The 14,949-nt window shown below is 37.0% G+C and overlaps 2 protein-coding genes and 2 non-coding genes across 4 annotated transcripts; 2 read left to right on the plus strand and 2 right to left on the minus strand.

The window, feature by feature from the left end:
* Nucleotides 1-440: 440 nt before the first annotated feature.
* On the minus strand, nucleotides 441-1,373 carry LOC125996076 (olfactory receptor 2G3-like). Its single transcript, XM_049765035.1, has one exon. The coding sequence runs from the start codon at nucleotides 1,371-1,373 to the stop codon at nucleotides 441-443; it is 933 nt and encodes a 310-aa protein (XP_049620992.1).
* A 1,551-nt stretch (nucleotides 1,374-2,924) lies between these two features.
* On the plus strand, nucleotides 2,925-3,031 carry LOC125996632 (U6 spliceosomal RNA). Its single transcript, XR_007491313.1, has one exon. It is a non-coding gene; the product is annotated as a U6 spliceosomal RNA (small nuclear RNA).
* A 1,498-nt stretch (nucleotides 3,032-4,529) lies between these two features.
* On the minus strand, nucleotides 4,530-4,631 carry LOC125996782 (U6 spliceosomal RNA). Its single transcript, XR_007491461.1, has one exon. It is a non-coding gene; the product is annotated as a U6 spliceosomal RNA (small nuclear RNA).
* An 8,644-nt stretch (nucleotides 4,632-13,275) lies between these two features.
* LOC125995892 (olfactory receptor 2G3-like) lies at nucleotides 13,276-14,205 on the plus strand. Its single transcript, XM_049764848.1, has one exon. The coding sequence runs from the start codon at nucleotides 13,276-13,278 to the stop codon at nucleotides 14,203-14,205; it is 930 nt and encodes a 309-aa protein (XP_049620805.1).
* The last annotated feature ends 744 nt before the right edge of the window (nucleotides 14,206-14,949 follow it).

Here is a 14,949-nt window from a genome sequence, read left to right on the forward strand (position 1 = left end):
TGGGTCCTAAGACTGTAGGACCATTGATTGTGAGTCCTGACTACAACCTGAAGCAACCTCAGGTAAACCCAGACTTTTCCATAATGAACTAAGCTCTGGCTTCATGAGGTAGATTTATTACTGTAATGAGGTAATGGATTTGTTTCAACTGTCAGCTGTGCCATCAGAACACTAACTCCAGAATGACTGAAACTATAATGAATAGAAACATAAACATATTTATGCATATGATCTGACTTAGAGGACATTTACAAAATAATCTCATTATTTTGAGGAGAAGGATTTAGAGTGGATAACTTCAGATGTCATAGAAGCAAAATTTAGCTTTATTTTATTTAACGGATTTAGCCATTATTTTTATAAATGAGAGAAGAAACCATGATGAGGCCAAGAAATAACCCATATCTAAATGACTTCATAAGTTTATTTCACAGTTTCTGCTAACTGGGGTCTCTGATAAACAATCTCTTTAAAGCTGACTTAACGTCTTTGTTCCTCAAGGTGTAGATGAGAGGATTCAGGGAGGGGGTCACAACGGTATAGAAGAGGGTGAGAAACTTGGTGTGATTCTGGGTGTACTTACTCTTGGGCTGGATGTAGACACAAATTATAGTTCCAAAGAACAAGACTACAACAATTAGGTGGGACCCACAGGTCCCAAAAGCTTTCCTCCTGCCCTCAGCTGATTTTATCTTCAGCACATTTCTAACAATGCAGCCATAGGAGACCAGGATAAGCCCTAGTGGTATAACCACATAGAAAACAATAGCTGTGGATAATTCATTTTCCAGGAAGGCTGTGTTGCCACAGGCAATTTTAATGAGTGCAGGTTCCTCACACATGAAATCATCCATTCTGTTGTGGCCACAAAGAGGCAACTGGAACACAAGAATGGTCTGAACTGTGGATTCCACAAACCCACTGGTCCAGGCCACAGCTGCAAGTTGCTTGAGAAGTTTTGGGTGCATGATGACACCATAGTGGAGGGGCCGACAGATGGCATTGAAGCGGTCATAGGCCATAACGGTGAGGAGGATACACTCTGTGGAACCCAGCCCCAGAGAAATGTAGAGTTGGATCACACAGCCCGTGTAGGTAATGGTCTTCTTGGGGCCTTTGAGATTCCAGAGCATCTGTGGGACAATACTGGTCGTGAAACAGAGGTCCAGGAAGGAGAGATTGGAGAGGAAGAAATACATGGGTGTGTGGAGTTTGGGGTTCAAGTATGAGACCAATATGATGGCTGTGTTCCCCATCAGTGTCATAATGTATATGACAGAGATGACGACTAGGAGTACCAGCTCCAGCTTGGGCTGGTCAGAGAAGCCCAGTATGATAAATTCTGTTGGGTTGCTAAAATTTTCCCTTTTCATGGTTTCTTAATTATGAATCAGCTTTCTTGGTAATTTTATTTTATTCCTGTGGAAAAGAAATCAGACACCATAACCAATGGAAAAAGTAATGACCATAAGAAAATTTAAGGGTAATGATGAAGGAATAATATCTCTCTCACATATATGCATATATATGATGGACAATGATGATATAATGCAAACTTAAAATAGTAAGTATATGTGACATGATGAGAACTACATGTGTGGTCATGAAAACACCAAGTGCTCTGAAGGGAAAATATATATACTTAGAAAAATATTCAATTAACATCTTAAACAGACTTCAGATACATACCAAAGTGTATGAAGATAAAATATATAGACCACCAATGAGCATGCTGTAAAAATGCAAAGAAATAAAAAATAAAATGATTGCTACACATAATAAATAAACATAAGGTCCATTTTGGACCATGGGTACAATAGATAGGCAAACTGTTAGAGGCAAGAGTGAAGGTTCTGAGGCATACAGAGTTGGAGACACTGAGAAAAACAGTTGCATTAGAGATTTCAAATAGCTATATAATTTTCAGTATTATTCATTCATTTTTTGAAGCAGGTACATAATCAATAGCTGTCAGTCTATTTTCATAATTAAGAAAAACTTCTTTAGTCTTCCTATTTTGTTTGTCTAATGTTTTTGTAAAGCTTGCATTCTATAAAATGTATAATCCAGGTAAGACAACCTTTACCTAAAAGCACCTATATCCAAATGATTTTATTACAGAATACATAAATTGAGTTCTATAATGCATTTTATTGACTTTTATAAATTAGACTTCATGACTTAGACTAAGAAATATTTGAATGAACACTGATATTTCCTGTCAATTTTTATGATTCACAATATGGCTTCAGTAGTAGGTTGATTGCCTGTGGGCTTAAATATTTACAGAACATTCTTCATAGCAAACATTTTTCCTTGTGTGTGTGTGTGTGTGTGTGTGTGTGTGTGTGTGTGTGTTTTGGGCCACACCCGGTGACACTCAGGGGTTACTCCTGGCTATGTACTCAGAAATAGCTCCTGGCTTGGGGGACCATATGGGATGCTGGAGGATAGAACCGCGGTCTGTCCTAGGTTAGCGCCAGCAATGCAGAGGCTCCACGCCACTGCTCAGACTCCGACAACAAACATTTTAATTGTAGATTAGTCATTTACTTTTAGATGATCCTCTAGAAAACATATTTTTTCTCTAAGAACAATGGAACGAGACATGTGAGGCACTTTTCATCACATTACTTAAAAGAGTAAGTGGTTTGTTTACTCTTGCATCCATACAAAGTATTATAAAATTTGCCAAATTTTAACTACTAGGTATTTTTAGTAGATGATAGATAGTCCTAATCTCTCAAGAAGATGAAATCAATTATCAGTAGCAACTGGTAAATTGCTTAATATTTCTTGTTGATAAAATAAAAGTTCTGAATGTTGTGATTTCCCAGAATCGACATGAACCTTAGCTTTCTGAATTTACTGTACTTCACAATAAAGAAAGATAAAACTGTGTATTAAAAGTTTTGATTTCGGCTGTGCTCGCTTCGGCAGCACATATACTAAAATTGGAACGATACAGAGAAGATTAGCATGGCCCCTGCGCAAGGATGACACGCAAATTCGTGAAGCGTTCCATATTTTTAAGAAAAAAAAAAAAAGTTTTGATTTCGGGCCCGGAGAGATAGCACAGCGGCATTTGCCTTGCAAGCAGCCGATCCAGGACCAAAGGTGGTTTGTTCGAATCCCGGTGTCCCATATGGTCCCCCCGTGCCTGCCAGGAGCTATTTCTGAGCAGATAGCCAGGAGTAACCCCTGAGCACCGCCGGGTGTGGTCCAAAAACCAGAAAAAAAAAGTTTTGATTCCTGAAAGAAAGATAATGTATGATTCTATTTTGCATGGGTAAAATGACAATGTGGATTTCTATTTCAAGAATAACCAATATTTTACTAGAATATTCTCTACCCTTTTACATACCTGTTAATCTAGATGAGGATAAAGGATTTAATATCTGCAAATAAAAATAATTAGGAATTCAGTTAGTTAAAGATGAAACACTGCTTCACTGAGTTCTGGATTTCTTCTACCTTTAAAATACATTTTCCTTAATTTTCCCCAGCCCTCCAGACATGAAGAAGACATATATTCTAGGAATAATACCAAACCAGTTGAGTGTTGTTGGTTCATTCAGAACTGTAGAAAGTGGAGAAACCACATATGGGAAACTATTAATTCACTTTTCTATTTCTCAAGCTCCCTTCACATGAGTGGTGTATGGCTTGCTTGACAGCAGCAGCAGCACAGGTCTCTGGAGCTCTTCTCCAGCAATTTCTTGTCTTTATATTAGAGAAGGATACAGGTCTCTGGAGGGTTGAGAGTCACAGAGGTGTGAGTCAGAGAGGGATTAGGCTCTTCATGAAGCAATGACGTAGAATCATTAAAAGTAGGCAGTACTTCTCTAGAGTTGTCTCTAAAACAGATAGCATAGTTACAACATTTTGTGTGAAATGGTACACTAAGCGTAGGTGAGAAAAGGGGTAAAAAAACAAGCAAATAATTGATAATGAGACTGAGTGTATATTTTACAAAACATAATTTTATATGCCTAGAATTATGAATGCATATAGTTCAAGACAAATAGTTTGTATTAGAGTTTCCTCTCCTAAAATACTTTATATATATATTATTTAAACATCTTGATTACATACATGATTGTGTTTGGGTTTCAGTCATGTAAAGAACACCACCCATCACCAGTGCAACATTCCCATCACCAATGTCCCAAGTCTCCCTCCTCCCCACCCGACCCCCGCCTGTACTCTAAACAGGCTCTCCATTTCCCTCATACATTCTCATTATTAGGACAGTTCAAAATGTAGTTATTTCTCTAACTAAACTCATCACTCTTTGTGGTGAGCTTCCCGAGGTGAGCTGGAACTTCCAGCTCTTTTCTCTTTTGTGTCTGAAAATTATTACTGCAAGAATGTCTTTCATTTTTCTTAAAACCCATAGATGAGTGAGACCATTTTGCATTTTTCTCTCTCTCTCTCTGACTTATTTCACTCAGCATAATAGATTCCGTGTACATCCATGTATAGGAAAATTTCATGACTTCATCTCTCCTGACAGCTGCATAATATTAAAAAATATGGAATGCACGAATTTGCATGTCATCCTTGCGCAGGGGCCATGCTAATCTCTGTATCATTCCAATTTTTAGTATATGTGCTGCTGAAGCGAGCACCTAAAATACTTCTGATGAAGTATATATATATATAAAATCGACTCTTACATCCAGTTCTGTCAATTTTAGATAAAAATTCTTCTAGAGAGGTGATTATAGACATAATTGCCTACATATCTTTATCATCCTTTGTTATTCTATTAATCATTTCAGAGAGATTACTATATGAAATCTTCTTGACCCAGACTTCCAGATTATCTGAATCTCAAATGGGAAAAGATGAGAATGAAAATGATAAGCAGGGTTTTTCTTCTTCCTCCTCTCCAATAAAGTATTTCCAGATATACAGCATCTTGTTTAGTCTCTGTTCTAGTGACAAGCCTTGTTGGTGCTGCCTCCAGGTGGCCCCATGATCCCATTATTGGTTTCAGCCCAGCAATGATGGTTAATTCTGTTTTTTTGAACTCAACTGAAATTCAACAGAGAGTAACCTCCCCATTATTTTTTGGTAATCACTCAATCTATTAAAATCTCCTAAATTTGGGTTCACTTGTGAACCCAAAATAATTTTTGTTTTTCATGATTCTTTTTTATTTTTTTTGGGTCACATCTGGTAGTGCTCAGGGATTACTCCTGGCTCTATGCTCAGAAATCACTCCCGACAGGCTCAGGGGATCATATGGGATGCCGGGATTTGAACCACCAACCTTCTGATGGCAAGGCAAACGCTTTACTTCCATGCTATCTCTCAGGCCCCATGACTCTTTTTTAATTAAGTAATCATGTTTGGCAAAGTTATTCATGGTAAATTATACAATGACCCAGTAATACCAGTAGAGTCAACTTCCATCTACCATTATCCCCAGATTTCCTCCCATTCACTCCATCCTCCAATCTGCCAACTTGATATGCACATTTTGAACTTGGTTACTGTAATTTGAATTCCATGCTTTCAGTGTTATTGATTCTGTGATTTGGATATAAAGTTATGCTATACCTCTTCTACTAAGTCCATTTCTTCTTACTTTGATTTTGTATTTTATTAACATATAATGAAAAATTTAAATGAATTCTAATGTTCTGTTGATATACATAAATCAATGAATGTAGTACTCTATATAAGCAAAGGGAAATGTGAAATATGATCATATAAATTGACTCAGAAAGCTTTCACAAGATTAAGCATTTATTTTATGATAAAACTTAATCAATGAAATTCTCTGTTTTTTTTTTGTTTGTTTGTTTGTTTTTTTGTGGTTTTTGCGTCACACCCGGCAGTGCTCAGGGGTTATTCCTGGCTCCATGCTCAGAACTTGCTCCTGGCAGGCACGGGGGACCATATGGGACGCCGGGATTCAAACCGATGACCTTCTGCATGAAAGGCAAACACCTTACCTCCATGCTATCTCTCCGGCCCCGGCTCTCTGTTTTATTTTAGTGAAACCATTGTGACTTACAAGGTCCGTCATAGTTGGATTTCAGACATACAATGAATTAGGGCCAATTTCCCACCAATATTGATCTCCCTCCACCATGTTCCTAGAATGTATCCCAACTACTACTCTTTGCCCCCGAAGCCTACTAGTATAATAGACTCATTTACAATTTAGCTTGTTAGAGTTTGGGTCTTTTGATTCCATTGTGGTTGATCTTGGCTGGATATTTAATTCTGTGCCCCCTCCCTTTATTTATCTCCACCAATGAATCCGAGACACATGGCCCCTGGCTCCCATCTTTTCATATTTGTGTTTTGCTTCATCCACTCAGTTTCTTTCCTTCTTCCCACTATACTCTGGGGTCAACAGTGAGACAACTCCCATTTAGAACATTACATCTCTTTCTTTTTTTAAAGTTTTATTTAGATCATATTGGCTTACATATCTTTCACAGTAGTATTTTAGGTACATATTAACATTAAATCAGGGGAATACCCATCACCAAATTTGTCCTCCCCCATCCCTATTTCCTTTCTGCAATCCATATCTTCCACCACCATCCCCCAGGCTGCTAGAGTAGGTGGTCCCCTCAGTGTCTAGCTTACTATTAGTGATCATCTATCTGTTTGGTCCTGGTACCCACCTTTGTTTCCCCCCTCTATTTGAGAGGTGAAGCTAGATAATTCGAGTTATGTGGTTTTGTTTGAAAGAAAGAAAAGCAATAAAATGGGGTAAAAAATAAGAAAAAATAAAAAATTAAAAAATTAATAAAAGGGACCTGCGTGGTGGCGCTAGAGGTAAGGTGTCTGCCTTGCCAGCTCTAGCCTAGAAGGGACTGTGGTTTGAACCCCCGGCATTCCTTATGGTCCCCCAAGCCAGGAACGACTTCTGAGCACTTAGCCAGGGGTAACCAACCCCTGAGCTTCATTGGGTGTGGTCCCCCCCCAAAAATAAAAAAATAAAATAAAATAAGCTGAAAATGGGCAAGTCCTTCTAAATCTAGAGGCTTTCAACCTCAGTTTGAGAGAGGGCATGAAACAGGTAATTGAAACACCACAACAAAACAGAAAGAAATATCTAAGTATCCAGTGAGCACTACAGCAATAAAGACAAGCACCACACAATAGTCTCGGCTCTGAAATCAAATCATGTCAGAGTGCAAAAAGAAAAAGATAAAGATAAAATAAAATAAAATTGGAAACATCAACTTCAATCTCTACACCAAAATAAAGATGTCAAAAATCGATCAATCAATAAATATATATGTGGAAAAATGATTATTTTGTACTTTTTTCTCTTTTTCCCCTTGCATAGGCACAGTAACTATTGGGGATATTATAGAGGGATTTCCCTTGGCCTAGGAGATACAAGGTTACTCCACCCCTGAAATATACTGTCATGGGATTTAGAACATTGCATTTCTTTATGGAGTTATTCAAAGGATATATATATATATATATATATATATATATATATATATATATATATATATACAAGGAATATCATTCTGTATTTATTCCTCTTCTTTTGGCTTACTTCATTGAACATAATATCTTCCAGTTGCCTCCATGTTGCAGCAAATCGCATGATTTTATCATTCCTTACAGCTATGTAGTATTGCATTGTATGCATGTACCACACTTTTATGATCTAATCATCTGATTTTGGACATCTAGGTTAATCCCAAGTCTTAGCTATTGTACTCTGAGTGCTGCAATAGATAGTGCTGTGGATAAGACTCAATGTAATTCTAATAAAATTCCTCTGACATTCTTTTTTTGTTTTTTGTTTTTTTGGGCCACACCCGGCGATGCTCAGGGGTTACTCCTGGCTGTCTGCTCAGAAATAGCTCCCGGCAGGCACGGGGGACCATATGGAACACCGGGATTTGAACCAACCACCTTTGGTCCTGGATTGGCTGCTTGCAAGGCAAATGCCGCTGTGCTATCTCTCCAGGCCCTCCCCTGACATTCTTTAAGCGTTCTAGATAATAAGAGATCATCTCATGCCAGAATGGCCTATATGAAAAAGAATGCAAGTAGCCTGTGTTTTCAGAACTGTTGTGAAAAAGAAACTGTCATAGTGTTGACAGGAATGTTTTCTGCTTCAACCCCTTGGGAGAACAATATGGAGATTAGTCAAAGAAATGGCACTTCCAGATGACCCAAAGATCCCACTTCTTGGTATATATCCTCAAGATGCAGAATCATTCATTCAAAAAGATATAAAAAATATACAGTTATGTTCACAGTAGCAATTCTTCTAATAGCTAGGATATAAAAACAACCCAGGTATCCAATAATGTGTGAGTAGTTAACAAGCCCTATATCCACTAACTAATATGCTTATGAATGACCATGCATGATAACAAACATAAATTTGTCTCATTTATCTGGTGATGTAGATGATTTAAAAAATTTTTTTTGATGGTGGTGTTGGGCTCCACCCAGAAGTTTTTAAGGGCTTATTTCTGATTTTGTACTCAGTTAAAACTTCTTGCAGTACTCAGAGAACCATATGAACTGCTGGTGATCTAACCAGATTAGTGATATGCAAGGCAAGTACATTAATCCCTGTACTATTTCTCTGACCTTGATTCTTGATGATGCAGGTAATTTTTTTTTGTTTTGTTTTTAGGCCACACCTGGTGATGCTCAGAAGTTACTTCTGACTCTGCTCAGAAATCACTCCTGGTATACTCGGGGGACCATATGGGATGCTGGGGATCAAACCCAGGTCTGCCCTGGGTCAGCCACATGCAAGGCAAATGCCATCTGCTGTGCTATTGTTCTGGTCCCTATATAGGTAATTTCTAATAGCAAAGACATTTTCCCATCACTTCCATTATTTTTCTTTGCCCACTATAAAGAATATACTGACAGACTGGACAGGTACAAGATGAGGGAATTGGTCTCTAATATTGTCTGTCTGGAGAACAAGCAAAGTTCACTTGAATAACACATGCATTTAAGCTTCTCTCCCGAGAAAACTCTGCTCTGGACACTGTAAAACTCCACATTAATGAGCTATTTGGGAGATCCAGATCCCCACGGTATTATGAGAATCTATATTCTCTTTAATTTTCTCTAACGTGAATTTATCCAGATATATTAGTAAAGAAATGTTTTCTTTCACCCAGTTTGTTGGTATTGGACAGTGATATTCACTGCAGGGAGAAATTCTAACATGTTAAAGTCATGTCAGAAATCTTCTGTTCTGCATAGTTGTGAAAATAAAAGGCAGAAGGGAGTGACCTAGATGAGTAAGTAACCTCTCAGTTCACACATCTCTGTGTCTTTCTCTGGTGTCACCTAAACTTGTACTGAACAACTTCACTACTTGAAAATTTCACTTCATCTTACCCATAGATTCTTTTTCAGGAATCTATTCTGAGGTCTAACTTCTTGCATCTTTGTCAGCTCAGATCACAAGAATAATCAGAGTGGTATCTAGGGAAAATAGTCATTGAACTCCGTACTAAAGGAAATAAAATGTATTTTTATCTAGCCTTGTCTTCCTTTTTCAAGTAGTTCACGGTAACTTTTGTTCTATATTTCAGAATATGGAAAGATAATTTTGACAATCATGGTTTGGGGTTGAATATATAGGCAGATAGATGTGAAAAATCTGTGCACAAATATACATGCTGATTCTTTGATTTTTTTTAAGATCTCATTCCAACTCTTTTCAATCCACATGCATTCAAGTATACAGTTATAAATCTTAGACTTGAATTATGAAAGGGCGAATGCTTACACATTTTATATTCAGTTTCTAAGTTGGTTTATTGTAGGTGGGAGAAAGAACTAATTTTCAACGTAGTTAAAAAGTTATTTAAGATTTAAATAAGTGTAGGAGTAGAAGAACTTATTTGAAGAATTCCTTATAATAATTTTATAGATTTATTATACTATAAAAGAAAAATATGAGACTTATATAAATTTGATTTTATTTATCATTCTGACACAAATAATCTACTCCTTAACACCTCTATCAATGTTATATACTTCATAAAAAATCAGAAAGTTTGTTTCTAAGATTTTTTTCTTATATCTAAAGTTTTATTAAAATTATTGATCTTGAAAATCAATGGCAGATTAGTGAATTTGTAAATTTTAAATTTCTTTAGTTGGAGAAAGGCAAGTTTATATTTAGATATTGCTTCAAGGGGCCCAGAGAGATAGCACAGCCACGTTTGCCTTGCAATCAGTCGATCCAGGACCAAAGGTGGTTGGTTCGAATCCCATATGGTCCCCCGTGCCTGCCAGGAGCTATTTCTGAGCAGACAGGCAGGAGTAACCCCTGAGCACCGCCGGGTGTGGCCTAAAAACAAAAAAAAAAACAAAAAAACAAAACAAACAAAAAAAGATATTGCTTTAAGCTAAAATCTAATATTCAAAAGTTTAAAATTTTAGGTTATTTTTGGAAATAATGGGAATTAACTTGTATAATCATTTGATCTGAATTTTTGTTGTTGTTGTTTTTTTAATTTCATTATCTTTATCTTTGTTTTTGGCTTCAGAACTGGCAGGCTTACTTTTAGCTCTGACCTTAGGGCTCACTTGTAAGGTTCAGAAGATTAAATGTGGTGCTGGGGATTGATCTGGGTCTACTGTATTCTAGAAAAACACCCTATCTACTGTACTATTCTTCCAGTCCCACGATTTGGTTTTCTTTAAAAAATTGAAATATCAATTTCAATGATAAAAACTAAGACATATTTATTTGGGAAAATTAGTACTTCATAGTCTTTCATAGTTGTATTTCAGGTGTATAGTGATAGTGGGTTGAATAGGGTCATTCTTACCACCAGTGTTGAGCTCTCTTCATCAGAATTCCCAGCTTGCATGTCATGCCTCCACTCTTAGTCTCCTGGTCTACCAGTGGAACAGGCCCATTTTATGTTTAGCTTGTTATAGTTTGGGTCTCTTGATTCTATTTTCATTGATGTTGGCTTAGATATTCAGTTCTGACCATTTTTTCCCTCATTTCTTATCTTTATTTGTAGAAAGACATAGAAATATGAAGCAAAACAAAGTGATGTATGTTTCAAGGTTCTATGAAAAAGGCGGAGCTTCTATCTAGGAGATACAAATACAATTTTAAAAACAACAAAAAACCTCTGAGTATAATATAATTTGTTATTAGTTACAACAATATATTTTCTTATAATAAAAATGAAAACATTTAAAATAGAAGCACTGTGATTTCCAAAGTAATGTATTTTAAACAAATTTTTTTAGCACAATCCTACTACCACTAGTATCAGCTTCTATCTACCTATATCCTCAGGTTCCCTCCTAATTTCTAGTATTGATCCTTGGTTGGTGATTTTTAAGATTGGTTGTTGTTGCTTGGACCTCATGTTTTGTTGTTGGTTTCTGGTTTGGATACTTTGCTGTACAAACTAAAATCTTTAGCTTTAGAATAAAAAAATTAGGAAAATCATATACATTTTTGGTAGAAATGTCAAATGACACAGCAATTATGGAAAATAGTATGGCTATTAGAAATTAATATATGCACATATGTAAATATTAAAGTTATTATTTCAAAAATTATATGCACTTGCCAAAGTTCATTGCAATTATGCACAATTTATAAGAAATGAGAATATCCAGGAGATGGTTGGGGTGATAAAAGAAAAGAAAAGAGGATTGCCCAATTGTTCTTCAAGAGATTAGTTAAGAGAATCAATTTAATCACATTTATTTATTTATTTAAAGTAATAACAGGAATTTCAGCCATAGACATAACTTATATTTATCAGGGAGACAGGTATCCCTACTTGAGGGTTCTAAAAGAAGAAAAATAGCTGATATAATAAGAATAGAGAATAGAATAGAATGGTGGTATCCAATGTCTGAGGGAAAAGGAAATAAGGAGGATATAAGTAAAAAGTAGATATGGTTAGAAAAAGCATGAATCCTGCCTGAGGAGTTCAGTTTCAGGTTCGGAATATTGACCAAAGTTAATACAATGACTTTGCACACTTGAATGTTACTTAAATTAAAACTTTAAGCATTTGCAACACAGAACCACATAGAAAAATTAACCATATTAAAAACATGATGTTAGATGTTAATTGTCTTGTTTGTAATCATTCTGCAATGTACAGGCTTATCAATTTGTCCCAACATCTACTTTCAATATAATAATTATGTTTGTATAATAATTCTCAATAAATAAAATTTAATAAGGTAAATAAAAACCTAGAATTATACTTAGATAATTGAAGGTGCAATTGAACTGTGAAATATGAATGGGATGGAATGACAATGTTAACTTTCTTTATTTCTAAAAGTAGAAAATTGAATATGATACCATCTTAAGGGTGCACAGATTAAGGTCCTATTAAAAAGGACCCTAATGAGTTGATGTAGAAGAATATATTATTATTATTATTATTATTATTATTATTATTATTTTTGGTTTTTGGGTCACACCCGGCGGTGCTCAGGGGTTACTCCTGGCTATCTGCTCAGAAATAGCTCCTGGCAGGCACGGGGGACCATATGGGACACCAGGATTCGAACCAACCACCTTTGGTCCTGGATCGGCTGCTTGCAAGGCAAACGCCGCTGTGCTATCTCTCTGGGCCCTAGAAGAATATATTATAGTTCACAAATTCTATTATGTAAACAATGTCAGTAGCTGAGGAAATGTTTCTTCTTTAAATGCATGTGCATAAATGAGTTTATTTTTCTTTGCTGTGCTTGAAATTGAACCCTGGACCTCATAATTTATAAGGCGCACACTGTCTATTAAGGCACATTTGTATCCATTTAAACTTCTTATTTTTAATTTTATCTTTTTTGGGGAGGGGTTTGGTGCACATCTAGTAATGCTAAGGCTTACTCCTAGCTCTATGTCAAAGATCACTCTGGGTGGTGTTTGGGGGACTGTGATACCAGGGAACAAACTGAGAACTGAGGCCAACTGTATGCAAGGTAAGTACTTTAATTTCTGTACTATCTCTCTAGCCCAACTCTTGTCATTTTAACCTTATTTTAATTTAAGTGCTTTTGTCAAAAGTATTTCTCATGTTTAAATATGAATGTATGCCTGTAACTTTTTTTACTTTCTGCTAGAAAAATTTCATAATTCAAACCAGAAGCTTTAATGATAATTATCAAGAAATAGAAAATGGATTGAATGTGTATTGAGACAAAAATGACAATAAAAAGAATAATTCCATGTAATACCTTTTTTTTTTTTTGGAGATAAGGTTCCCTGTGCCCATTTTCCTTTTTCATCCCAACAGAACAATGGAACAAAATGAGACAGATGATGGATATTTGGTCTTGCTTGGATTCTCAGATCAGCCCCGACTGGAGTTTATTCTTTTTGTGGTAGTCTTGGTCTCTTATCTTATGACACTTGTAGGCAATTCAGCCATCATCCTGGTCTCCCGCCTGGACTCCAAACTCCATACACCCATGTATTTCTTTCTCACCAATCTCTCCCTTCTTGACTTGGGCTTCACTACAAGCACTGTCCCTCAGTTGTTGTGGAACTTGAAGGGACCAGCCAAGACCATCACATGGACAGGATGTGCAATCCAACTCTATGTATCCCTGTCCCTGGGGTCTACGGAATGTGTCCTCCTCACCATCATGGCATTTGATCGCTATGTAGCTGTCTGCAAACCTCTCAACTACACCACCATCATGCACTCGTCCTTCTGCAAGGCCTTAGCAGGGATGGCCTGGCTAAGTGGAATTGGAAATAGTCTCATCCAAGTTACTATCACCCTTCGTCTGCCTCGCTGTGGACATCACCATCTGGATCACTTCGTATGTGAAGTGCCTGCCATGGTCAAGTTGGCCTGTATTGACACACATGCGAATGAGGTCCAACTTTTTGTGGCCACCTTAGTTCTCATCCTCATTCCTATGTTATTGATCCTGGTCTCCTATGGACTCATTGTGCAAGCAGTGGTCAAATTGAAGTCAGTGCAAGCATGGCGCAAGGCCCTGGGGACCTGTGGTTCCCATCTCATCGTGGTTTCCCTCTTCTTTGGAACCAGCTCGGTCATCTACATCAAACCCCAGAAGTACTATGGCTACGTTGAGGGCAAGTTTCTCACACTCTTCTACGGAGTTGTGACTCCCACCCTCAACCCCCTCATCTATACCCTCAGGAATAAGGAGGTGAAAGGGGCTATGAAGAGATTGTTTAGAAGGAATGAAAAGTAGTTTTTTATGCTAGAAAGGAACTTAAAGGACAGATAATTAAATAACTACTCTTACATATATGTGTGTGTAATTACTTTGTATAATTACACAAAATTACAAAAATATATGTGCTTATTACTTTTTGTATGCACATACAAGATTAATAATATGGTTAAAAACACTTTGATGGGTCTGGCGAGGTGGCGCTAGAGGTAAGGTGTCTGCCTTGTAAACGCTAGCCAAGGAAAAATCGCTACCGCGGTTCGATCTTCCAGCATTCCATATGGTCCCCCCAAGCCACGGGCAATTTCTGAGGGCTTAGCCAGGAGTAACCCCTGAGCATCAAATGGGTGTGGCCCAAAAACGAAAACGAAAACAAAAACAAAAACACTTTGGTATTCACCTTGGAAGCTCATTTATATTTTGTATGTGAACAAAATAAAAGAAATGGAGAGAGAAATCAAGAAAAATAAATTTGGGCCCGGAGAGATAGCACAGTGGTGTTTGCCTTGCAAGCAGCCCGGTCCAGGACCTAAGGTGGTTGGTTCGAATCCCGGTGTCCCATATGGTCCCCCGTGCCTGCCAGGAGCAATTTCTGAGCAGACAGCCAGGAGTAGCCCCTGAGCAACGGCGGGTGTGGCCCAAAAATCAAAAAAAAAAAAAAAAAAAGAAAAAGAAAAATAAATTTTTAGCATTCTTGAGGAAGATCTCATATACTATAATATATATACAATACATACATATTAAGTATAACTATTTGGTTAA

This window comes from Suncus etruscus, chromosome 18, assembly GCF_024139225.1.
Source record: "Suncus etruscus isolate mSunEtr1 chromosome 18, mSunEtr1.pri.cur, whole genome shotgun sequence".
In the NCBI taxonomy this organism is placed as follows: domain Eukaryota; kingdom Metazoa; phylum Chordata; class Mammalia; order Eulipotyphla; family Soricidae; genus Suncus; species Suncus etruscus.

Excerpts from the sequence above, each read along its gene's own strand:
- LOC125996076 (XM_049765035.1), bottom strand. The coding sequence starts at position 1,373 with ATGAAAAGGGAAAATTTTAGCAACCCAACAGAATTTATCATACTGGGC.
- LOC125995892 (XM_049764848.1), top strand. The coding sequence starts at position 13,276 with ATGGAACAAAATGAGACAGATGATGGATATTTGGTCTTGCTTGGATTC.